Genomic DNA, 23,897 nt, shown 5'->3' on the forward strand with positions numbered 1-23,897 from the left:
TTTTATAGTACAATTTACAACTTTTTTATGTGATCTGTAAGTTATTACGCATTACATCGTCAATTTCATTGTCTTCTAATTCTTAAAGCTAAAAGAGTGATACTTTTTATCTTAAATTTCATGTTTGGTTTAAAGGGAATTACAATTTATTTATTTTCTTGAAGTGCAATTCAATGGGAGAAGAAAAGGGAAAAATGAAGAAAAAAACTTTTTTACTCTAGTATTACATAATGATATTTTAGTCTTTATACCATTCTTCATTTCCTATTCATAATAATTTTATTTATCCATACCAAACAATGTAATTTAAATTTCTACTATATTCCCACCTTATTTCATTTCCTACCAAATTATAATTCAATTATCACATAATTCTTTATTTCCAACCAAACCCTTGTAAAATCAATTTTAATTAAAGTCAATTTTGTGATCGTTCAGCTTGCTAAAGAAATCTGAACTTTACTTTTTTCACTGAGAAGCCAAAGGAGGTGGGGACAAGTGGTGAACTGTAGGAACCAAGCTAAAACCGAAGGCGCCTACAGAAATGCAACGAGCACACTGTGAAAAGACAAACTAGTACATCTGCAAGTGCGCATGCGGCATGTCCGGTGGTTTCTAGAGGCGAAATGCGTAATCCAAGGAGAAGGGCATTCTCGTCCGCGGAAGTTTTCAAGCGGTGCCACTTTTGCGCAAACTGTGTCACCACCTTCATCAGTACTGTATATAATAGATGCCCTAGAATCATCTGCATTCACAATATATTATTATACATACAGATAATAATAATTACAATCACACCGAATTGAAATACACAAAGCTATGGCTGCTAACACTGCTGGTCAGGTCATTCGCTGCAAAGGTGATTGCTTTACGGGATTTCGATATCGTGTTTTGGTTTTATGTTATGGGGTAGGATTTTCGGTGTTTCTTGATTTGGTCTAATGGGATTTTGCTTCTTTTTTTCTTTTATTTTATTCAACGACTCGATGGATCTGCTTTGCTGGGCTTCCTTTTTCCTTTGATTGTGGCTATAAATTATTAAATTATTCTTTCTATGTTACTGTTATTTTCATTTGATCTAGCCTAGTCTTTTTCCATGGATGTGGGTTGTTCTCTTGATCATCACTGCTATGGATTTTGTGGATTCATAGTTTTCAATCCCGCATATGTGGGAGTCTGCTGTCTGTCGGCATGAACAGTTCCCACAGTAAATTTGATCTGTTTAATGTTTTAACCAGAAAAAAAAAAAGGTTTAGTTTTTTTTTTCTTGTGTTGTTTTGTTTATGAATGCATGATTGATTATGCGGAACATGATCGTTCGTTTTGCAGCTGCGGTGGCATGGGAAGCCGGAAAACCTTTGGTTATTGAGGAAGTAGAGGTGGCGCCGCCACAGAAAATGGAAGTCCGTTTGAAGATTCTCTACACCTCCCTTTGCCACACTGATGTTTACTTCTGGGAAGCCAAGGTAAGTTAAGATGCTTATTTTAAATTCTGGGTTTCATATTTGATTAAATTAATTAGCGTTAGTAATCATAATTACCTAGCATTCAATGCGCAATCTACTATTCAATCCGATTGCATATATTAGAAAGCGATACCAAATGGGTACATGTTTTATGAGTTACGTTATTCCCCAAAATAGTATATTACTCCCGTGGATTTTCTCGATTTACTCATAAATAAATAATTTGTTCTAATTCAATACTGAACTTTACTGATTTATCGCTCTTACATTTGATATTTGACTGCAGGGTCAAACTCCTCTATTCCCAAGAATATTTGGACATGAAGCTGGAGGGTATAATCTAAAACTCTGTCAAAATGTATTATCATGCTTGAATAGATAGTGCATTCTGGATTGATTTCTAGTTTAATATATGGCTTTGTTTGGTAGATCTTATTTTAGAGTTTTAATCCTGTTTTTTGTAAAACATAGAGCTTAAAACGGAGTAATTTTGAAATGCAATGCTACTAGTAGCTACTAGGTTTTAAGCAAGCTAGTTATGCCACCATTAACTTGTTGTTTACTTTTCTTGAATTTAGGATTGTTGAGAGTGTAGGTGAAGGAGTAACACATCTCCAACCAGGAGACCATGCTCTTCCAGTATTCACTGGGGAGTGTGGCGATTGCCGCCACTGTAAATCAGAGGAAAGCAATATGTGCGACCTTCTCAGGATTAACACTGACAGGGGGGTTATGATTGGGGATGGAAATACGAGGTTCAGCAAGGATGGGAAGCCCATATATCACTTTGTTGGAACTTCCACCTTTAGTGAATACACCACACTCCATGCTGGTTGTGTTGCCAAGATCAATCCTGAGGCACCACTTGACAAAGTTTGTGTTCTCAGCTGTGGAATATCCACAGGTTAGAGAGAGTATATAATATAATGTTAGCAATGTTAGTTGTTAGTGTTTACTAATCAAATGTACTTTTTGTGGTGTAGGATTTGGTGCTACTGTAAATGTTGCCAAACCGACAAAAGGCTCAACTGTTGCCATTTTTGGATTGGGAGCTGTAGGCCTTGCTGTGAGTACACTTTGTACCATTGCCCTGTTTCTTTATTATTATGTGTTTTGTCCGGACAACTCATAAGTTGGTCAGTGGTAACCACAAGGTTACAAGTTCTTCTTCGCCTGTGGGAGGAAGTGGCTTATTGACTTTCCAGCCGGGTTTAGCTCACTTTTCGGTTGGATTTACCCAATGCGGTGCCCACCCGAGCTGTGGATTTCCCTTGTCACTAAAAAAACTGGCTGGTGATGTTTGTTCTAAGTGTTGTCTCTCTATTTGAACTATTAGGCTGCGGAAGGAGCTAGGTTATCTGGGGCATCGAGGATTATTGGTGTTGATTTGAACGCCAATAGGTTTGAAGATGGTGAGTTCGATCTGCAATGGCACAAAAAATGTAAAAACAAAATATAATTATTACAAGAGTTGATTATGTTGTATTCAAGATGATGATGATTGGTTTTGTTGACCACAGCTAAGAAGTTTGGTGTTAATGAATTTGTGAATCCAAAAGATCACAGCAAGCCAGTTCAAGAGGTTAGTTAGTTTGTTTGGGGTTTGAAATGTTGGCATTGATGTTTTGTTCCTTGTTTAAATTAAGGTGAGCATATATATTTGCAGGTGATTGCTGAGATGACAGATGGTGGGGTGGACCGGAGCGTGGAGTGCACTGGAAACATCAATGCAATGATCTCCGCATTCGAATGTGTTCATGATGTAAGTGTCTTGCCTATTATTGTAGTATCTGGATTTTTGTAAGTCTGTTTTCCAACTGAAACTAAACTATACGATGACGGATTGATGAGACAGGGTTGGGGTGTTGCTGTTCTTGTGGGGGTGCCGAACAAAGACGACGCATTCAAGACTCACCCGGTGAATCTGCTGAACGAGAGGACTTTGAAAGGCACTTTCTTTGGCAACTACAAACCCAGATCTGACCTCCCAGCTGTGGTGGAGAAATACATGAAAAAGGTATGTAATATTGTGTGTTGTTTTTGTTGGAGTGACTGAGTGGCATATGAATGAATGAATGAATGATGTTGATTTGGGCTGCATATATGCAGGAGCTGGAGTTAGAGAAGTTCATCACCCACCAAGTGTCCTTCTCGGAAATCAACAAAGCCTTTGAGCTGATGCTGAAAGGGGAAAGCTTGAGGTGCATCATCAAAATGGAACACTGATTCTTCATAATCATTAGCTCTTCTGTGAAGAAGATGGCTGGCAGAGTGTATCCCTACCTAAGTATGAGAGAGAGAGATATATATAGATGATAGGGGTAATAAATAAGCATAAGCTTTTTAGGCCTTGATAAGGATGCCGTAGAGATTGGCGTCATTGTAATTGCTGTACTTGCATGGAGATTTTGAATTCTCCTACTGGAAAATCAACCTCAAACTTGGAACTTCATCAATTTTCATGAGTGTCTTCAAACAAATTCACTTTTTTCCTCTTTTTTTTTCTTGCACTACGTAGAGTAACTATAAAAAAAAAATTAATTTGTGACGTTTAAGTATAAAATTATACTTTATTTATTTGACCACATACCATTATTGTCCTTGATGAATCAATAATACGATACTCAATTGGACCGGCACGGTAATTACTCAATTGGACCGGCGCACGGTAGTCAGTCAATTGGACCGGAATTAAACCGGGATTTTTTTTCTAGATGATTTTTTTGAGTACTTTTTTTTTTTTTTCTAGATGATTAATTACATAATTTACTCAACTTATGAGGATCATTATAAGGTATATCTCTTAATTTTATTCAAAGGGAATCTACATTATTTATACATGATTAGGTCATTCTACAAGCATTTAATTTTAATAGATCCATAGTTACAAAAGTAAAGAAATTAAAAGATTCTTTGGTGACCTCTGAAGATAGTTTTTTAAGGCAATAATTATTTTGGATAAAGTTAACGACTTTTTAAAACAAATTTTTTGTTGATTGAGTCATTGAGCAAATGTGATATCAATTTACATTTGTTTTTTCTTGCCTTGTTTGGTTTCGAAGCTCTCGATCCCTTGGGATCCTACGTGTTCACACCAATCGCCCATTAGCAGGTAAAATGTTAGAGGCTGTTTAGTTATATGTTTTTTTTTTCGAAATGTTTAAAGGTTTTATTTTTACTAAGATAATATAAATATGTTTTAACTCAATTATGTTTGAAAAAAAAAAGTTAAATAAACTCTCGGAAAATATAATTAGATCCTTAAATTTTAAAAAGTTACAAACTTACCATTAAGCTCTCATTGATTTGTTGCAAACTTGCAATTATACTAATAACTTAACAAATTGTTACAATTATGTTAATTATCTAGCAAACCTAAAATTAAATAGGGTGACATGTCAATTTGTAATTAAAATAAATTAAAATTAATTTTAAAAAAATATATTACTGCCCAAACTTTTTTGGGCATATATTTGTCTCCTGTGACCTCTGCCTCCCGGATCTTTGAAACTTCTTCATCCAATCCATAGTTGGACGAAGAAGACGACTATGGTTTCTCTTTTAAGATAATAATAATAATAATAATTAATAATATAAATTAATTAATTTATTTATTGTATTTATTGTCACATCATTATTTTTACCAGTTATCTTTAAGTAATTGACTTTTTATTTAATTGCATCAAATCAACAAGTTAATGCATTTAATTATAACTTTTTAAAGTTCAATAGTCTAATTGCTTTTTTCATATAACATTTAGGGGACTATTTGACCCCTTTTGCATTATGTTTTAATTCATCGAGTTATAGTGGCAGGATGTATAGGTCATAATGAGGGCAAATAGATTGTGGTGATAGTAAATTTAATACTAAATGATATCAGTGTTATTCGTGGATAAGTATATCATAGTGGGAAGTAGACAAATGATCGTAGTGTAATGATATATATCTTTTGGGAGCAAAGATATATAAGTGATAATGCAACTAGGTAGAAATGTGACTGATAACATTTCAAACTTATTAGTTATTATTACTACAGACCATTCACATGTGCTATCAACTAGTTTGCACATGGATTCACCTTCTATGAATTAAATAAGTTTAATTTTAGTGCTAATTTGTATTATCTTCCTATTTACTATAGGACAGGACTCAATCGAATATATTAATTAAGAGAAATTGGGGCCAATTGCAAGGAACAAAAGTGCTTAAGTGAAAGACTCAATCAAATCATTGGGGTGAATTTGCAATTACAATAAGAATTAGAGGGGAAACCCTGTTTTCAAATTTAGTTCAGTTTTTTTTTTTTTTTTTTTTTTTTTCAAACGTTGGAGATTTCGCTTTAACTCCTTAATTTATCCGAAAATAGTATAAATATTGATAGTTAGCTGGAATCTTCCAAAATCGAACAGAAACAACAAACATAAACAATTATTGATTCATGGATAACTGATAACTCCAAGGTCAAATCTCCAAACGTCACAATCACCGATCGATCTACTTGAACAAAACAAACATTAAAAACTACTCCGCAAATCAAAACCCGAAGCCCAGAATTCAGTAAGTTTTCTTGCTGCACATTTCCTTGTCAGACAGCTACTGATAGACGATGTAAAATCCAGTACAACATTTCTCAAGTCAACAGCTAGTACTGCAATTTTAAAGGATTTTTTAGCTCCCAGTTGGGTGATGTATACATGTGTTTATATATAAATATATGTGTGTTATTGAAACAGCAAGAATCAGGAAGGAATTGAATATAATGAAGAGGAAAAGGGAAATGGAGATGGGGGCTTCAGAAATGAAGTCTGCCATTGAAGAGCTATCTAGCATGGTTTTGATCAAAGCAAAAGATGGTAGCGATTATGACACCACTCTGCATATTCCCACAAAGCCTTTTCTCTCTATCTGCAACTGCCTTCTTCAGGTTCTTGGTTAGTTTCCCAGTTTAAATACCTCTTTAATTTCTGCATCCATTGCTTGTATGAGTTGAATATATATATAAATATATACAGTGGTGTAAGTTGGAGATAATTGTATAGTTATTGTGGTTCTTATTGCTTGAGCAAGAAAAAATTGAACTGCTGTGATTTTATAGAAATCTGGGTTGTTTTTTTCAGATAAGATTGGACCAACAATGTTTGTTCTGAGACAAGATGTACATCAAAATATCCAGGTACGTTTACTTGTGTGGCATACATGTTTATTAGTATATCTTTTTGAATTTGAAATTTGTTAATTTCTTGAAATAATATATTATATTTACCTGCAGAGATTGGAGAAGTTGCATGATTCAGATCCTTCATTGTATTCAAATATGGTGGAGATTCTGAAGAAGGAGAGAAATGAAGGAAGTGCCAAGAAGGGTCCCAGCTGTAGTAAAGCCTTGGTTTGGCTCACCAGGTAAGCCTTGATTGACTCAAAGTCGATCCTCTAACCTTACAGTTGCATTAAGGTTAGCCCGTGACAGGATTGAATGTTGTATGTTTTACTTGCAAACTAGCTAGCTAGCTTTAAAGTGTAGGTGCAAATTGCAGATCACTGGACTTCACCTCAGCTCTGCTGCAACTACTGGTAGAAGATCTGGAAAGGAACATGGAAGAAGCAGTGGAAGAGTCGTACAACATCACTCTCAAGCCATGGCATGGTTGGATTTCTTCTGCTGCCTATGGAGTAAGCTCCTCTGATCTGTACTGTCTTCATATATTCAATAACCCCAATCAAGTTGGTCGATCGAGTTGTTAACTTGGTAACTACAAACTAAGATTACAAGTTCAACTCTCAGGAGCAGCTTATTAGCGTTTTGATTTAAGCCAATTAACAATTTACACTGGTTTATCTCTTTGTGCTACTTTGCTGGTTATGCTAATTAAAACGAGATTTATCTAGTTCATACCCTCCTCAAAAGTATTATATGAATGTTGATGTGCAGATAGCTGTAAAACTTGTGCCAGACAGCACAAGTTTTATGAGGATCCTGATGAGCAAACAAGAAAGTAACAGTAATGACAACCTTAACAAGGAAATCCGCACCTTGGTTTCATTATTAGTACCTGTTTTACAAGAAATTCACAATGTTCTGGTAATTAACTATTTGCCATTTTGTTCAAAAAAAAAAAAAAAAAACTATTTGCCATTTGAAATGCCTTGAGCTCTTTAAAGCTAAGCTTGTTAGAATCTCCCATATGATTTTTTTTTTTTTTTTTTTTTGGAAAGATCGAATATGAATATTTTATTTTGTTGTTTTGTGAGTGTAGGAAACATATGGTTTGAACAGGTTAAAAGCCACCTGAAGGAACTCAAGAAACTCAAAGTTGGTCATACATATTATCTGTGGAGTTCTGTTAGACAACTCCAATTCCTTTGCTTTAATGTACAAATGTATACAAGTATAGATGTATAAATATTTTTCATTTCACTTCTTTAATTCCTCCCAGTTACTCCAATAAAGATATTCCGAGATGCCCAATGGAAAATTAATGCTTGCATAGAAGAGTTGCACACATAAAATACTCTGTAGTAAAATAAGCCTTTAATTAGTAACAATAGTGTAATTAAGCTTTTGAATTTAAAATATAAATAAATATTTTCAAATAAATAAATTAATTAAACCTTCCGATTAGACCCTTGAAATAACAAGAAAAATGCAATACTTAAGTCCATTTTACATGTTATAGTAGGGTATCACTTATGTGTCAATATTATTTTTACTATTATTGAATTTATATAAAACAATTATAGAAACTTGCCTGGCCATTCATGAAATACCCACAATCTTAATTTTGATGTATATTTTAAAAAATTTTAAATGTCTTACTTGAGGTATTTAAGAATTTTACAATTTCCAATGAATTTTTCCTTTATTACTGGTATTTTTTTCCAACAAGTCTAATTAGGTTGATCTTGTTTCTAAATTCTAATTTATTGTCTTATCGTCAGAAATATGTATTTTAAATAGACTATAACTTTAAAATTATCTAAAACCGATTAAATCAAGAAAGCCAATATTGTATTACGAACACATACATTTAATAAAGAAGTCTACACTTTGAATCCATTATTCATACTATATTTTACAACAAAGCAAATCCTTCTGATAATTAACTCACAATCAACATTATAAAAATTAAAATTTCTAGAACACCATAAGAAATTTATTTATAATTTTTTCTAAAAACGACATAGTTCTTTCTATTATACTAAATATAGTAATGTAGCATAGAGTGACAATAATACGTTCCACGTGTCTAAGTCAAGGTTACTTGGATGCCATGAAAGGACATGATGTTTCACTTGTAGCTAATTCATCGGAGGAGCCACCCTTGATTAGTCCTCCAAGCAATTCTCCGCCATCAAAGAACAACTCCACCTTGACGATCTTGTTAGATTCTTCATCAATCTGGTCATTTTAAAATAAAACCAAACATAAACGATACAGTACAGAGAAATTAATGTTGTTTTAATTTGTTAAGGTTTATAGCCTAGATACCTCAAAAATGCCCATTCCGTAAAATTGAGCAATTTCACCAGTAGGGGCATAGCCTTTGAAAGGACCCTCCACGTAACCCCAGTGTCTGAAGCTGTACACAATCTTTGGTGGTCCTGAATAAACTTGCAGGACTTCAATGGCAAATCCGCGTCGAAACGCTGTTTGGAACACGAGTTTAGATGAATTTGTTGTTTCAACGTCGGGATTATAAATCCTATATTTCTCCGGCAACGATGTCTGCAAAAACACATTGTAACCTCCTCCACGAGCTGCAATTTCTTCCAAGCTCAACCCTTTATTCCCTATAACACAAAACAAGTTGGTTAAACCTAACCACAAGGTTTTAAGTTCTACTCTGAGTGGACGTGGTCTATTAATTTTCATAGTTTGAGTCGGTTAAATATAAATAACCTAAGTTGATTTACCTTCTTGTGATCTTTTATTAGCTAGGATCAAAAGTGCAAATAAATGTATTTCTGAGCTTAATGGGCGAAAACAATGAGGGATTAGCTCAAGGAGTACTAAAAAGGTGCTAACCGCAATGGGACTCTTGCAACTAATAAGAAGCTAAAAAAAAAATGAAGCCCGTTTCTTTGAAATCCGACTATATATAGTAATGCCAATAAAAATAGAAAATAAGAGACTCAAAATAATGAGAAAATGGCTTGTAACTGTGAAGTTATAAGGTATCATACTTTGGGATTATAAAAAACGAAAAAGTAAAAGTGATCGAGTTGCAATAGGAAGTGACTACGAATTTTTCTCATCACAAAAGGGGAAAAAAAATTAAATTAAACCTCGATTAATTTTTAGGTTCAGTTCCATAAATTTAAGGATGCTTCCATTCTAAACTTAAGATTCGCATAAAAAAGTGTGTTATGTCTAAATTAATAGTCGGACATATATTTATTATTTATATATCATATGTTGAATATAAAAAAAAAATGCTATAAATGATATACCATTGACATGAAGTCTGAATTTCTTAGGGTCTAGAGTATTGCACTCGTCAGGGTTAGCCTTGTGGACTAATTCCATTTCCCAAGTCTTCAGTAACCTCTGCACTCTCTCCTCCAATGACCCTTCAGGCCATACCTACAATCATATATCACATAATAAACTTTATTAATTACAACCAAATATCACAAATACTAATATCAACCGTACCGCAATTAAATTAAAAGCGACATGATAATATTGCATACATACATGAGTTCTCCCTTCTTCAAAGACTTTGTTGACGTCGTCATAGTTGGGAGGACCAAACCTCCATGTGGTGTTCTTCATATCTTCTTCACTTAGGTAGTCTCTATACTTGTCACCCACAACTGCGGAGGAAGCCATTTTCTTATTATTTCTTTACAGATAGATGTTTCCTTATTTGCTGCATACATATATAAGGATAAGGTGGCCACTTCATGTGTGATATTTCATGGGATCGGAGAAGCTGTACCAAACGTTTCTTCCACCCCGGTCCCCGGCGGCTTGAAAGTTCAAATGTAATTGACAAGTGAAGTACTATAATACTCATATAATTGAAGAGTAAAGATTGTACTTTGTTACGGATTGTGATAATTGACGATTTCATAACCACTCATGTATAATTCTAGAGTTAATATCCATTTATTTTATTTTTTTGAATACTATTGACTCTATTACAATGCAGTTTATAACTACTTTCTCAACCTATTGAAGCACAAGGAGCTAATATTGTTGCATCCACTGAGGCTCGAACCCACCACCTTCCGTATAAAGGAAAGAGTTTGATGCTCGACTATTAGGATTCCACCACTTTAGTTGCTCGACTTTCAAATTTGCTTAATTTCATCTCTAACTGTGCAATTGTTAACAAAGGTAATTTTAGGTAAAAATTACACAGGATAAAATTGAACAAGTTTGTAAGTCGATGGTGAAATCATAATAGTCGAGGAACCAAATAGGGCGTATTAACTCATAATTCTATTATTTGGTTGTAATTCCTTCCAACCATGAAATTGTAATTCTAAGGATCCCCCAAGATTTACAATTCCAAGCGGAGTTTGAATTTTTAAAACAAATTACGATTTTATCCTTATTATTTGAATTATTATTATTATTATTATTATTATTATTATTATATCAAAAAAATTTAGTCTTTATTCAATTCTTCCTTTTCAAATTCTCGATAATTCTATTCTTACATAAATTACACAGGGGTTTGGGCCCCTCTATTAACAGAGTGGACTAAGGGTAAAAGGGGTACAATTACATTTGACTTTGTGTTACAATATGGTGAATATGGCAAGTGGGGAGAGGACCCCCCTATTTATACTAAGTAAGTCGGCTTGCATTTAATGCTCAGATGCAAGTGGTTTGATGTAGGGGTGTGCAATTAGTTAACCAAACCGTTTTAACCAAAATTTTTAAACTTTTAACTTTTAAACAAATCGAATTTTGTATTACCAAATTAACCGGTTAACCAATTAACGAACTTTAATTTTTAAAGCTAAAGTTTTAAATCATAAAAATAAATATATTTAAAATTTTCAATTTATCATTCAGTTAACTGAAATTTTGAACAAAATTTATCGTTCACTGAAATTTTAACCATTAACCAAAATTCGATCAATTAACCAAAAATTTATCAAAGTACGCACACCCCTAACTTGTTATGACTTGATTACCTTACATGACAGAGACATCATTCACACATTGTTAGTTGCCCTTCTTGCAAGCACAAGTGGATCATCTTTACTTATAGTGCAAGCTAAACTCTCTAACTTGCAAAGTGGGTTACGGATAAGGTGATTCTAACAAACCGATTGGGTAACACTCTGCTGAGCAACCCCACAAGTAGTCCTAGTGCATATTTACCTAACACTAGGCTTTTTAATCTCCACCACAAGTAGTCCTAGTGCATATTTACCTAATTTTAATCTCCAAAATGAGCAACACAACTAACAATAAGCTGCTGTGATCCGACCGAGTGGCCGACCAAGTGGCATTCTACAAGGCAACCCACAAATAGTCCTAGTGCGTATCACCTACTGACTGAACAATGAAATTTATTTTTCCACAAAATTATAATTTCTTTCCCCCTCAACTCCCTCATTTCAACGAAACACTCCTTTCCATAAAATAAAATCACTCAAACTCTTATTACCACATAAGTTAAAGCGTACATTTTTATAAAGAAAACATGATGAAGTTGGATAGAAGGAGCACATTAATACAGTAGAACGAATGCATTGACAAATTCCCATTCTGCAGTTATCGCTTATTGTTCAAACATTTTATTCTTTTACTGGTAAATCAACCTGCAAAAAGTTAAGCTCCTTTCATGAAAGGGCAGGCTGAAGGGGCTTCAGATGTTGCAGCTTCATCACTGCTTCCTCCCTTGACCAGGGCTCCAAGAAGTTCTCCACGGTCAAAGAACAACTCTGATTTCACAATCTTGTTAGACTCTTCATCCAACTGCTCAATTATACCATTCAAAACGTTAGAGTTCAAAGCAAAAGAAAATTTGTAATGGTAACGCCTGATAGCGAAACTACATATTTATTATTATTATTATTATTTGTTAGAATAACAAGAAAAAATAATCAAAGAAAGTAAATCACTCTAAGTTGCTCTTGACTAAACCAATAAAGCTAATAGCCTTGTGATTGCATATGTATTATTCAATACACAAGATGAGGTACCTCGAAAGTGCCCATTCCAAAGAATTCAGTAATTTCTCCAGTAGGAGGATGGCCTTTGAAGGGGCCATCCATGTAACCCCAATGCCTGAATCTGTATGTTATTCGTGGCGGTCCTGAATAGACCTGGAGGATCTCGATGGCAAATCCACGAGGAAATGCATTCCTGAAAACAGCCTGAGATGAAACAAATGTTTCATCTTCAGGGTTGAATACTCGATATTTTTCGGGCAAAGAGGTTTGGAGGAAGACATTGTAGCTTCCTCCAATCTTGGCTGTTTCTTCCAAGGATAGACCTTTTCTCCCTGCATAAAAACACTACTCTTTATGGTACATAACTCTCACTGAAAAATGAAAATCCACCTATAATACAGTTGCGTATACCATTGACGAAGAGTCTAAATTTTGTAGGATCAAGTGTCTTATAATCATTAGGATCTGCCTTGTGCACCAACTCCATCTCCCATGTCTTCATAAGCCTCTGCACTTTCTCCTCCAGTGATCCTTCAGGCCACACCTATTATAACACACAATCATACAGTCTTCATAACAACATTATAATCATATCCAAACACAATGGCCGTGGCCATGGAAAACGACTACAAGTTGGTAAACCAGCCTAAGTTGGATATAGCTGGCCAGCTTGAATCAAGAAGGCCAATAAGCGGATGGGAGTCGGACTTGTAACTTGTAGCTGCGTTTTGGTGTATGGGATTGACAAGAAAACAAGAAAAAGTTGGTGCAATACAAGGAAGAGAGTAAAGAATATAGCATACATGAGTTCTGCCCTCTTCAAAAAGCTTGTCTACAACATCATAGCTAGGAGGACCAGATCTCCATTTGGTGTTCTTCACCTCATCTTCACTGAGATAGTCCCTGTATTTGTCTCCACCAGTACCTGAACAAGCCATTGTAGTGGTTCTATTCTTTAGCCACAATGCTCTCCACCTACACCCACACCCACACCCACACCCACGCTTTAAAGAAGTGAATTCTTTAAATATTGAATTTTCATTCAACAGTTCTGGTAACACTGAACATGAACAAGGAATCTAGTCATTGCAGGCTGATATAATATTACACCTTTGGGGACTTTGGGTGCTGCGATGAAAGCCCGCCATTCATAAAATTATCTACAATCATAATAACCTCACATGCTAATACACCTATTCATAAAATTATCTACAATCATAATAACCTCACATGCTAATACACCTATGAAGTCAACTCACGTGCAAATACACCAATGAAGTTCAAAAGCAACAAAGCCTTACACGATACAGATCAAGTAGTCTATACATTTTAAAAAAATAAATAAATACGGAGTAATAAATAACAATAATTAAGTTCAATACGCAAGAGCCATCTTAAAAAAATAAGTAATAAACAAAAACCACTTATTAAGTTCAATACCCAAAAGCCATCTCCCGGGTTAATGCATATACCCAAAAAAAATATACAAGTACACGGGCATACCCGGTCCCAAAACAGAAAATCCAAGAGTTATCAAGTCAATACACAAATAAACTACAATACAATCAAAAGCCAAACTCGAGCAAAAGCTACAAAACAAAGAGATACTAAGAGCAAGATCATACTACGAAGCAGGAGGAAGGCCATTTCTTGCAAGAGATTAAGAAATGGAATTTCATCCCAATGTGATCTTCTCTAGCAACCAAGAAAAAGCCCATGGGAAGCTCAATATTTCAATCTGGGATTAAAAATATAGTCGCATCCAGCAGGTCCAAAAAGCAGTGGAATCACTGAGGCAGAAATGAGACAATACAGCTTGAGTGCCTTGCGAAGACTGCACCCATCAGCAAGAGAATGGGTAAGATAGCAGCACAGCAGCAGCATAAACCAAGTGGGAAACTCAACTGGCAAGGAGAGGCAGAGTAGCAAAACAGATGAAGCTCCAAAAGCACCTATATAACAAAACCATCAGTCCAAGTGGATCCAATCCAAGCCCCCTGGTGGGCTTGGATAGGGGCAGTCTGTACTACCTTACCCAATTTGAACAAGTGGGCAGCTATAAACGGATTTGGAAAAACTCTTAACCAGATCACCATTCACTCCCGAATAACATAATTTACACTGAACTGTTTTATTGTTTAAAGTGTTAGACTTTACTGAAACACTATTTCGGACCCTACTCTCTATGCTCTAAGTGTAAGGGGTGCAAACACGGCTGCTGATCAATCAATTCAAGTTTGAAAAGAACTCATTTATTAAAAATAATATATATATATATATATATATATATATATATATATAATACTATTATAGCTCAATCAAACTAGAGACAACCATGGTCAATGGTGCAAGTGCATGGCCTGCATTTTGGTAGGGGGATTCAGAAAAGACAACAAGCAGTGCTGATAATTTCATATGGGGTTTAGAAAACACAATGTGGTAAATTGTGATTATCAACAAAATTTCAGATAAACTAAACCACAAAACTACATTGCGACAGAAAGGAGGTATACCATTCAAACATCGAGGTAATTGTAACACGCATAGAAAGAGACTTCTATGTACAATAGCATGCTTGCTTTTGAATCTGAATACAGCAGCAAAATCTAAGATTACATTAAATTTACTGAAACATAACAATTGTACATTCCAAACCAATGAAGAGTCATGTAAATCCCTTGAAAACCAAATTCCTTATCCATGGAGTAGCAGGAAAAGCATAGAGAAGCCAATAGCACATTGGAATCGCATCTTGGGCCACGTGCGGTGACAGCAGGGGTAGGAATCCAGTTGAGTTACCATTTTTTCCACGACAGAAAGAGAAACAAATCAAACAATGGCAGAGCTGATACTCTGCCTTTGCAAGCGGTTTGTTCCATAAACTAACCACAAGGAAACAAATAAGTAACAAAGCAGTTAACCAAAACAATAACATAATCACATGTATTTCAAATATATACCGAGTCGCATAAATTATTCAATGACAAACCAAAACATAGCAGAAAGGAACAGTCGGAAAGGGAGTTCTAATGGGAAAAGATTGGAATGGGTGGAATAGGAAAGACTAGAGCATTCATTTTCAGAATTTCAAGTCTTTAATATCCACCCACTCCAAAACCCTTTCCCTTTACTCTCTTTCCACTTCCCCAAATTCCGTCCAAACTGCGATCAACCTTCAGCCCAATCCTCCAACCCGATTTTACTCTCTCGAAAACCACAAATAATATAAATAACCAAATATTGAGCCATCAGTAACCAAAGGTTTTCCACACAAGCTTTGAGCTAATTGTACGGTCCGCATCATGGTTGATCAGAAAGATCACATCATTCGGCCCATAAAAATTATGTCTATGCAAAATCCAAAAATTTAAAAAAAAAAAAAAAAAAAAAAAAAAAAAAAAAAAAANAAGTGGGCAGCTATAAACGGATTTGGAAAAACTCTTAACCAGATCACCATTCACTCCCGAATAACATAATTTACACTGAACTGTTTTATTGTTTAAAGTGTTAGACTTTACTGAAACACTATTTCGGACCCTACTCTCTATGCTCTAAGTGTAAGGGGTGCAAACACGGCTGCTGATCAATCAATTCAAGTTTGAAAAGAACTCATTTATTAAAAATAATATATATATATATATATATATATATATATATATATAATACTATTATAGCTCAATCAAACTAGAGACAACCATGGTCAATGGTGCAAGTGCATGGCCTGCATTTTGGTAGGGGGATTCAGAAAAGACAACAAGCAGTGCTGATAATTTCATATGGGGTTTAGAAAACACAATGTGGTAAATTGTGATTATCAACAAAATTTCAGATAAACTAAACCACAAAACTACATTGCGACAGAAAGGAGGTATACCATTCAAACATCGAGGTAATTGTAACACGCATAGAAAGAGACTTCTATGTACAATAGCATGCTTGCTTTTGAATCTGAATACAGCAGCAAAATCTAAGATTACATTAAATTTACTGAAACATAACAATTGTACATTCCAAACCAATGAAGAGTCATGTAAATCCCTTGAAAACCAAATTCCTTATCCATGGAGTAGCAGGAAAAGCATAGAGAAGCCAATAGCACATTGGAATCGCATCTTGGGCCACGTGCGGTGACAGCAGGGGTAGGAATCCAGTTGAGTTACCATTTTTTCCACGACAGAAAGAGAAACAAATCAAACAATGGCAGAGCTGATACTCTGCCTTTGCAAGCGGTTTGTTCCATAAACTAACCACAAGGAAACAAATAAGTAACAAAGCAGTTAACCAAAACAATAACATAATCACATGTATTTCAAATATATACCGAGTCGCATAAATTATTCAATGACAAACCAAAACATAGCAGAAAGGAACAGTCGGAAAGGGAGTTCTAATGGGAAAAGATTGGAATGGGTGGAATAGGAAAGACTAGAGCATTCATTTTCAGAATTTCAAGTCTTTAATATCCACCCACTCCAAAACCCTTTCCCTTTACTCTCTTTCCACTTCCCCAAATTCCGTCCAAACTGCGATCAACCTTCAGCCCAATCCTCCAACCCGATTTTACTCTCTCGAAAACCACAAATAATATAAATAACCAAATATTGAGCCATCAGTAACCAAAGGTTTTCCACACAAGCTTTGAGCTAATTGTACGGTCCGCATCATGGTTGATCAGAAAGATCACATCATTCGGCCCATAAAAATTATGTCTATGCAAAATCCAAAAATTTAAAAAAAAAAAAAAAAAAAAAAAAAAAAAAAAAAGACGCTTTTGACTGTGAAATCAGCAGAAAATCATAGATATGTACGTTTTCAAAAACAGGAAAAAGGAGCTCAGAAATTAGTATGGGTAGGAGAAGATTATCATCACTCTCAAAGAAATCAGAGTGGTGCATGACTTTCTCTATATATCATCAGTGCTCCGTCTAATATATTCACCCAAAAAAAAAAACATATAAATTATGTATAATAAACATCAGGAAATCGAGAGAGTACCAAACAGGTTGAGGATGGAGGCTGAGCATATACGATTGTATTGAGACGAGATATGCAGACGTAACGTATATATAGGAGAAATGAGGCATCACTAAACCCTAATTTTCACGCAATCATCGGGTGGGGCGGAAAGGGGAGATGAGTGGCTAGATAATTGACTATAGTAAGCCCCGGCCCAATATAACACCCAAACTTCTGCTTGCTACGCTATTTGGGTAACTTGGGAATTGGCCCAGTTGGTTTATTATTGTATTTGATCCACAAAAGAATAGGTAAACAAATATATTATTATACTTTTCTATAAATACATAACAAAGTATTATATTTTTATTTAAAAATTGTATATTTCTCAGTTGATTTTACACGATATCAATTATTATGTAACATGACATTTTTAGTTTTGGGGTCATACTCTTAAACCCTTAACAAGTTATTTGGTTGTAATGATCGGAAATAGGAGTCAAATGATTTGTAATTTTGTACAAATGAATAAGGTGGAATAAAGTATAATTTAAATTCTAAATAATTTATGTTTGATAGGAATAATTTTACAGGGAAAATTAATGGCACCAAACACTCTCTATTTGGTTGCTATGAAAGTTCAAAATTTATTGATAATTTAAAATATTTGAAAATTATTTACATATTTGGTGAAACTTTTGACGTTGGAAAAATTGAGTCAATTAGGAGTCAGGTTCATCAAATGAATGGAAAATAAATTCGATCATCTCATTAGAGTAAGATGTGATGCCCTTGAGGTAAGAGATTTCACATTTGTTGGCAAAGAAAATAAATATGGCACATGAGATAGGATCTTTTGCCCCAAAGTAACTGGTGAATATAAACATTATTCAATTATATATATCATTTTTTTTTGTGTCCGACTAACAAAATTTTCAAATAAATATAATGCATTTGATTCTCTCATCATACTTGTCACTCCTTTACATATTTGAAGATGGATAATACTTCACCATGAAGAGAAGATCTTCAATCACCATATAAAATTGTACTTCATTGGAAAAGTTTAAACGACGTTACATTTTTTTTTTTGCCAAATTTTCTTTCATACATATTTCATTGTCAAGCATATTCTTTTGATTGCAGTATGTATATATATATATAATATATAATATATAGTTTACATTACGCATACATACAACCTTGAAAGAATGTGTACGCACACAAACACACATGCACATATATATGTTGAGATTTAAAAGTTTGTCAAGAGTTTAAATATGTCAAATGTTTGAAATAACTTTTATAGTACTTTAATTGGTATTGTTCAAATATAACATTAAACATCTTAATTAATTTTGAAAAGCAACAAACAACCTCGTAAATCAATCCCTTTGAAATTTAATGAATAGATTTGATTTATTATTTTCTCAATAGCTTCTTTTTTTTCTTTTTTTTTTTTAATTCACATATGGATTTGTTAGACCCTAACAAAAAATTTTAAAGATGAAATGTTAATTTGATCAAAGATACTAAACCTATCCAAGATATGTATTCCCTTAAGTTGAACATTGCACAGAAAAAAAAAAGGTTATTGCAAAATAAAATTTAATAAACACCACTTTGAATAAAATGAATATGTAAGTTATACACTAAAAATAAAAATACCACTTCGAATAAAATTCATAGAAAAATTCTACACTTCAAATTATTAAGGACCAATCCAAAACTGATCATTTTCATAGAGGATTACGTGACTCATAAATAACATGGATTGATATGAACAAAAATGTTCCATTATCTAATTACATTTAGTCCACGAAATTTCAGTCATCTAAACTCGAAGTCTAGATAGGCTCATGGTAAACTTGGGAAATATTCAGGCGAGTGCGAAGGGGAAAAATGCTCTTTTCTACATCGTTTACAGCAACTTAGCAAACAGAAAAAGAGACACGAGGAACCAACCTATAACTAATACACACAACAAAAACAAAACAAACAAGTATATCAGCTACCAGGAGCATTAGATACTACCATATCACCTTCATTCATCAGCAAGGGATCAACCAGAGAGCTGATACTGGCAGAGACATCATCCAAACTAGAGCCACTAGGATTTTGAATCGCCTCATCCTCAGCCTCAGTCTCGGGCTCAGCAGAAGAGGATGTCAAATGGGATGTGCTGGAAGCTGATGTGACAAGATCTCCAAGATGCTTAGGCCTATTCAAAGTCTTGCAATGTGGGCAATAGTATGTAATGTAAGGAAAATCTTCCTTTCTAGCAAGGCCTGCAAAGCAAACATGATTATACATTCGTATACTTCCAATTACAGAAAATGATGTATCACATCCTACCATTGTGCATATGACAGCTACCACAGATCAGTGCATAAGATTGTGTTGGATCTTCTCCCACAAGCAGTGCCGCAATTCGTGCTAACCATCCTCCATCTTGTGTGCTAGAACTTGTTGGATTATAATGCTCAACAACCTGTGGATGATATTGGCTCATATCAGAACCATCAAGTTGTCTAAGCATTTCATCTTCACGATGATCCACTGTAGTACTTCCAGTGCTACTAGATCTTGTTTGGACCTGCTTTCGATTTCGTAGTCCCCCGGACTGCACAACCTCAACGTCACTGCTACTTCCACTAGGGGCATTTTGCTTAGACTCATCTCCCACATAAACTTTCAAGCCACTATCAGCACCAAGCTTGGATGCAAGTACAGTAGCAGCAGCTGCCTTGGCTGCTGGGTCGGTGTCATACCTCTGCACCAAAAACTCAACACTGAGATAAGAGACCCATCTAATCCTTGTCGTTATCAAGATGGTAGATTATGCTACACAAAGTATGATGTTTTATAAAGATGTGATTGTTGATATGGCTCAAATCTATTGCAAGCATTCCCATCAGTGCTTCAGAAAAGCTATAATGGCCAAAAAATCAAAGGTGTGATATAGTATAACCAGGTGAAATAATTGAAAGAAGCAACAAAATACATGTATCAATTTATCTCAACCTGAATGAGTTGTTGTGTAGTATAATAATTGGTCTTCTCTTTAAGCTCATCAATCTTGGCTTGCCTTTCAGCCCGAAGCTTTTCCAAGGTTTTCTGGTCCTTCCGTTCACCTATAAAGAAGCCATAGTGAATGAATAAGTTCCAAAAGACAGACTGGAAGAAAACTAAGAGAACTTGCTTTGGCATAGATAGGCTAAATAAGACAAAGTACTTACGCATCCTCATGAAGCTTCCAATCACTGAATAAGTAAGGAAAGATAAGCAAGGTAATAGAAACATAGGCAAAACTCGCAAAGCCCTCATTTTCCAGTCCAAGTCATGTGGTCTTGTAGTCACGATAGCATAAACCACTGCAATAACCTGCCATTGAATACAATTTCCTAAGCCAAGACTCTTAGAAACATGTCATTCTTTCTAACAAGTAAATCGTAGAAATGTATCATATCAAAATAATAGCACAATAAATATTAAGTAGGGTGCTTGCCAGCTTTGCATTCCACAACCAAAAGTAAAGAAAGTTAATACATGTAATACAGTTCAGCATCAGTCAAATTAAAGCAGAGCCTGAGACTATCAATCAATTCATTGAACAACGTTTCAGGGGAGTTACGAAAAGTGCAACACTACAAGAGAAATGCTTATAAAGTCACCAATATCAAAGGGGTTAAAAGCGAATCAAAGTTGCTATAAAAAGCTACTCAAAAAATAAGACACCTGAAATTAAATTTTGTGTGCAAAGCAAGTAAGCAACCATCAAGGGTTATCAATTAAGGGCATGGGTTAACAAATTCTTTCTACTTAAGACCTGCCCATGGTTGCCCAGCCCAAATATAAGTGGTTAGCTGCACATGAATCAGTGTACAAATATGTCATTAAGCTTTAACATAAATAATGCAACAAAGCAGTAGTTTCTTTAGCAAGCACTCCCAAGCAGAGAATGAGACTCTGCAGCAGAAGTGAGCATCATAATCCAAAAGATGTGTTAATTAAAAGGAGATCAGAAAGGATCTGAAAATTCATGCATTTGCTTATACTAAAATAATAGAATAGGTGAAAGGAAGCATTACCTCAAACAGTACAGAAAGTATAATCAGGTGCCTGGTCATTCCTCTCCAACTTTGTGAACGTTTTTTAATTCTTGCAATAATAGCAGCCTCCTCCTTTGAAATATATTTCAGTCTCTTCTCAAAATCATCTCCGTGTGATCTGAATATTGAATTCCATATTCTAGACAGCAGTCCTTTCTTTTTCTTCTTCTTTTCCTTCACTTCAGTACCGGTGGCTGTGGTAGGCACATTGCTAGCAATGTTCCCAGCATTATTCTCAGAACCCTCATCCATTTCCTACAAATTACAAATTGAAAGTTAGAGCAGGGAAATCATCCTTTCTGTGAAAAGTAAGAGAGGGAAATTTCATCCTTTCATGAAGAGATGGATCAGTGTGGAAAAAGGCTGTTTAACAGCCCGTGAACGGTGAATGTTTCACTACACTTATCATTCCAACATATAACAAGAAGGATAGAAAGAAACTCCAAAGGCCATACATAATTATAGATAGATTGTTTAACAGAATAATTCATAAGCAATAACGTATTACTACAATAAGCAAATTAAAGTAAATTTGAAACCAACAACAACAAAACTCCATTAAATACAGGTAAGCATATGTCCACTAAGAGAACTAGTTTCAAACCTTCAATCTTGAGAACACATTTCATAAATAAATAACCAAGATTAATCGAATAATCCAGATACTAACTCCGCCAACTATAATCCAACTTCCAAGCACCACAGATAAACGGAATATCTCACTTAACACCAAACCAACCATAGTTTCGGGAGATCAAGTGATGAAAAACTTCCGAAGTTTATCAAAAGGTGAGATGATTTGTGTAGTCAAGAACAGTTCGACATCAATGCAAAGGAGACTCAATTATTCGGAGTAACATATTTTTAAAAAACACACACAAAAGTGATAATAACAAAATCGAACATTAAAAGATTATTTCCAAACGATGAACAATCTATTGCTAGATGATTATCGAATTATGCATATATATAACAGCATGAATTACAGTACGAGATACTAAATTGCGTTACCTGGATTAGGAGGTTGTATGAAACGATAATTTGCGTTGAATTGAGATCGATTTCGCGTCTGTTGCAGATTGGGAGTTTTTCTATAAATCTTCTTTTTGAAGAAAAAGATTACTGAAATCGGAAAGGTATCGGAAATAGCGATCGCCGCTCCCCAGTTCCCACTCGTAAAAGAAACACCCCTCACAGCGGGGTAGAAACTCGTAAAATGATCGTACGAATACTTTTAGCATGTTTTAAAATATTATTTTAAAAAATATATTATTCAAGCTTGTTTGCGGAAAATTTGTAAAATTCTTTTATGTCATGTAATAATCATATCTGAATTTTTTTAATTTGATTTTAAAAAATCAGCATTTTTGTGTCTTGTAAAAATTATATTTCATTATGCATAAGAGATATATTAAAACTTTTAAAAATTAAAATTTTTAATATCAAATATTTACACAATTATTATTTTTAATTTAAGGGAAAAAATGATCAAATAAGTCATCGAACTTTATCTAAAAAGTCAATTAGGCCTCTGAATTTTTTAAAGTTACAATTAAACTCGTCAACATCTCATTTCAGTTTAATAAATTCCAAAAAACAATTAGTGACATACTACTACATGTCACTAAGGTTTCAATCAACATTCTGACAACCTACAAAGACACTTTTGACAGCAACTCGACCGACAATTGTAGAACGGTCGCTGATCGATTTTAAATTGACGGATAAGGCAACTGGGGGGAGAAGGCAACCCAATTGCCTTATCCGTTAATTCAAAATCGACCGCGTGACCGTTCTACGGTCATCAATCAATTTGTTGCAGAGAAATTTTGTCGAACTTAGTAAAAATTTGACGGAATGTTGACTGAAATTCTAGTGACATGTAATAGCATGTTACTAATTGGTTTTTGGACTCTATTGCACTAAAGTGAGATGTTGATAAATTTAATTACAACTTTAAAAAAATTTTACAAGCCTAATTGACTATTTAAGTAAAGTTCGAGAGCCTATTTAACCATTTTATCTTAATTCAATCATACCCAAATTTCTTAAATTTGTACACTAATTATTTAAAAATGATCCTACAAAATTTAAATTAAACTATTCAAAATAACATTTTACATACATCAAAACATGTTCAAATATTATAGTTATTAATTACGAAGTAATATTTAAATCAAAATAACTGATTTGTTTTAGAGTTTGATATACTCCATAATTGCTA

At 34.4% G+C, this 23,897-nt stretch overlaps 5 protein-coding genes, 1 long non-coding RNA gene and 1 other non-coding gene across 8 annotated transcripts; 2 read left to right on the forward strand and 5 right to left on the reverse strand.

Annotated features, from left to right (window-relative positions):
* The first annotated feature begins 703 nt into the window (after positions 1-703).
* Positions 704-3,946, forward strand: LOC116024146 (alcohol dehydrogenase 1-like). Of its 2 annotated transcripts, none has more exons than XM_031265049.1 (10): positions 704-859; positions 1,330-1,466; positions 1,753-1,799; positions 2,045-2,370; positions 2,450-2,532; positions 2,803-2,908; positions 2,987-3,048; positions 3,133-3,228; positions 3,322-3,483; positions 3,576-3,946. In XM_031265049.1, exons 1-10 carry the CDS (start codon positions 820-822, stop codon positions 3,690-3,692), a joined length of 1,176 nt encoding a protein of 391 aa, XP_031120909.1. In that variant the 5' UTR covers positions 704-819; the 3' UTR covers positions 3,693-3,946. The 2 variants fall into 2 exon arrangements, with proteins under 2 accessions (XP_031120909.1, XP_031120917.1); XM_031265057.1 differs by having other exon boundaries at positions 2,803-2,878.
* A 2,056-nt stretch (positions 3,947-6,002) lies between these two features.
* On the forward strand, positions 6,003-7,942 carry LOC116024202 (glycolipid transfer protein 3-like). The gene is made up of 6 exons (XM_031265104.1): positions 6,003-6,400; positions 6,587-6,642; positions 6,739-6,869; positions 7,004-7,139; positions 7,399-7,548; positions 7,724-7,942. The coding sequence occupies exons 1-6, from the start codon at positions 6,184-6,186 to the stop codon at positions 7,757-7,759; spliced, it is 726 nt and encodes a 241-aa protein (XP_031120964.1). The 5' UTR covers positions 6,003-6,183; the 3' UTR covers positions 7,760-7,942.
* A 551-nt stretch (positions 7,943-8,493) lies between these two features.
* On the reverse strand, positions 8,494-10,335 carry LOC116024218 (pathogen-related protein-like). The gene is made up of 4 exons (XM_031265119.1): positions 10,165-10,335; positions 9,918-10,050; positions 8,956-9,257; positions 8,494-8,865 (listed from the first exon to the last, which is right to left on the reverse strand). Exons 1-4 carry the CDS (start codon positions 10,297-10,299, stop codon positions 8,725-8,727), a joined length of 711 nt encoding a protein of 236 aa, XP_031120979.1. The 5' UTR covers positions 10,300-10,335; the 3' UTR covers positions 8,494-8,724.
* A 1,766-nt stretch (positions 10,336-12,101) lies between these two features.
* Positions 12,102-13,578, reverse strand: LOC116024210 (pathogen-related protein-like). Its single transcript, XM_031265113.1, has 4 exons — positions 13,409-13,578; positions 13,017-13,149; positions 12,636-12,937; positions 12,102-12,408 (listed from the first exon to the last, which is right to left on the reverse strand). Exons 1-4 carry the CDS (start codon positions 13,541-13,543, stop codon positions 12,262-12,264), a joined length of 717 nt encoding a protein of 238 aa, XP_031120973.1. The 5' UTR covers positions 13,544-13,578; the 3' UTR covers positions 12,102-12,261.
* Positions 13,579-16,410: 2,832 nt separating this feature from the next.
* On the reverse strand, positions 16,411-17,713 carry LOC116024226. The gene is made up of 2 exons (XR_004099486.1): positions 17,601-17,713; positions 16,411-16,848 (listed from the first exon to the last, which is right to left on the reverse strand). It is a non-coding gene; the product is annotated as an uncharacterized LOC116024226 (long non-coding RNA).
* On the reverse strand, positions 17,435-17,527 carry LOC116002477. The gene has a single exon (XR_004094476.1). It is a non-coding gene; the product is annotated as a small nucleolar RNA Z221/R21b (small nucleolar RNA).
* Positions 17,714-19,310: 1,597 nt separating the features above from the next.
* On the reverse strand, positions 19,311-22,879 carry LOC116024138 (uncharacterized protein At2g24330-like). The gene is made up of 6 exons (XM_031265040.1): positions 22,685-22,879; positions 21,653-21,928; positions 20,801-20,945; positions 20,586-20,695; positions 19,917-20,334; positions 19,311-19,849 (listed from the first exon to the last, which is right to left on the reverse strand). Exons 2-6 carry the CDS (start codon positions 21,923-21,925, stop codon positions 19,569-19,571), a joined length of 1,227 nt encoding a protein of 408 aa, XP_031120900.1. The 5' UTR covers positions 21,926-21,928; positions 22,685-22,879; the 3' UTR covers positions 19,311-19,568.
* Positions 22,880-23,897: the final 1,018 nt, after the last annotated feature.

The sequence above is a fragment of the Ipomoea triloba genome, chromosome 1 (genome assembly GCF_003576645.1).
Source record: "Ipomoea triloba cultivar NCNSP0323 chromosome 1, ASM357664v1".
Classification (NCBI taxonomy): Eukaryota; Viridiplantae; Streptophyta; class Magnoliopsida; order Solanales; family Convolvulaceae; genus Ipomoea; species Ipomoea triloba.

Bases quoted from the DNA above. Each gene is read 5' to 3' on its own strand.
- LOC116024146 (XM_031265049.1), top strand. From the start codon at position 820: ATGGCTGCTAACACTGCTGGTCAGGTCATTCGCTGCAAAG. The intron at 1,800-2,044 runs GTATAATCTAAA...TCTTGAATTTAG, and splicing joins TTTGGACATGAAGCTGGAGG to GATTGTTGAGAGTGTAGGTG. The intron at 2,533-2,802 runs GTGAGTACACTT...TTGAACTATTAG, and splicing joins TGGGAGCTGTAGGCCTTGCT to GCTGCGGAAGGAGCTAGGTT.
- LOC116024202 (XM_031265104.1), top strand. From the start codon at position 6,184: ATGTGTGTTATTGAAACAGCAAGAATCAGGAAGGAATTGAATATAATG. The intron at 6,643-6,738 runs GTACGTTTACTT...ATTTACCTGCAG, and splicing joins ATGTACATCAAAATATCCAG to AGATTGGAGAAGTTGCATGA. The intron at 7,549-7,723 runs GTAATTAACTAT...TTGTGAGTGTAG, and splicing joins AAGAAATTCACAATGTTCTG to GAAACATATGGTTTGAACAG.
- LOC116024138 (XM_031265040.1), bottom strand. From the start codon at position 21,925: ATGGATGAGGGTTCTGAGAATAATGCTGGGAACATTGCTAGCAATGTG. The intron at 20,696-20,800 runs GTAAGTACTTTG...GCTTCTTTATAG, and splicing joins TGGAAGCTTCATGAGGATGC to GTGAACGGAAGGACCAGAAA. The intron at 20,335-20,585 runs GTTGAGATAAAT...TTTTTGGTGCAG, and splicing joins CTACACAACAACTCATTCAG to AGGTATGACACCGACCCAGC.
- LOC116024210 (XM_031265113.1), bottom strand. From the start codon at position 13,543: ATGGCTTGTTCAGGTACTGGTGGAGACAAATACAGGGACTATCTCAGT. The intron at 12,938-13,016 runs GTATACGCAACT...GTTTTTATGCAG, and splicing joins ATTTAGACTCTTCGTCAATG to GGAGAAAAGGTCTATCCTTG. The intron at 12,409-12,635 runs GTACCTCATCTT...ATAATTGAGCAG, and splicing joins TTGGAATGGGCACTTTCGAG to TTGGATGAAGAGTCTAACAA.
- LOC116024218 (XM_031265119.1), bottom strand. From the start codon at position 10,299: ATGGCTTCCTCCGCAGTTGTGGGTGACAAGTATAGAGACTACCTAAGT. The intron at 10,051-10,164 runs GTATGTATGCAA...ATATGATTGTAG, and splicing joins TTGAAGAAGGGAGAACTCAT to GTATGGCCTGAAGGGTCATT. The intron at 9,258-9,917 runs GTATATCATTTA...TTTGTGTTATAG, and splicing joins ATTCAGACTTCATGTCAATG to GGAATAAAGGGTTGAGCTTG.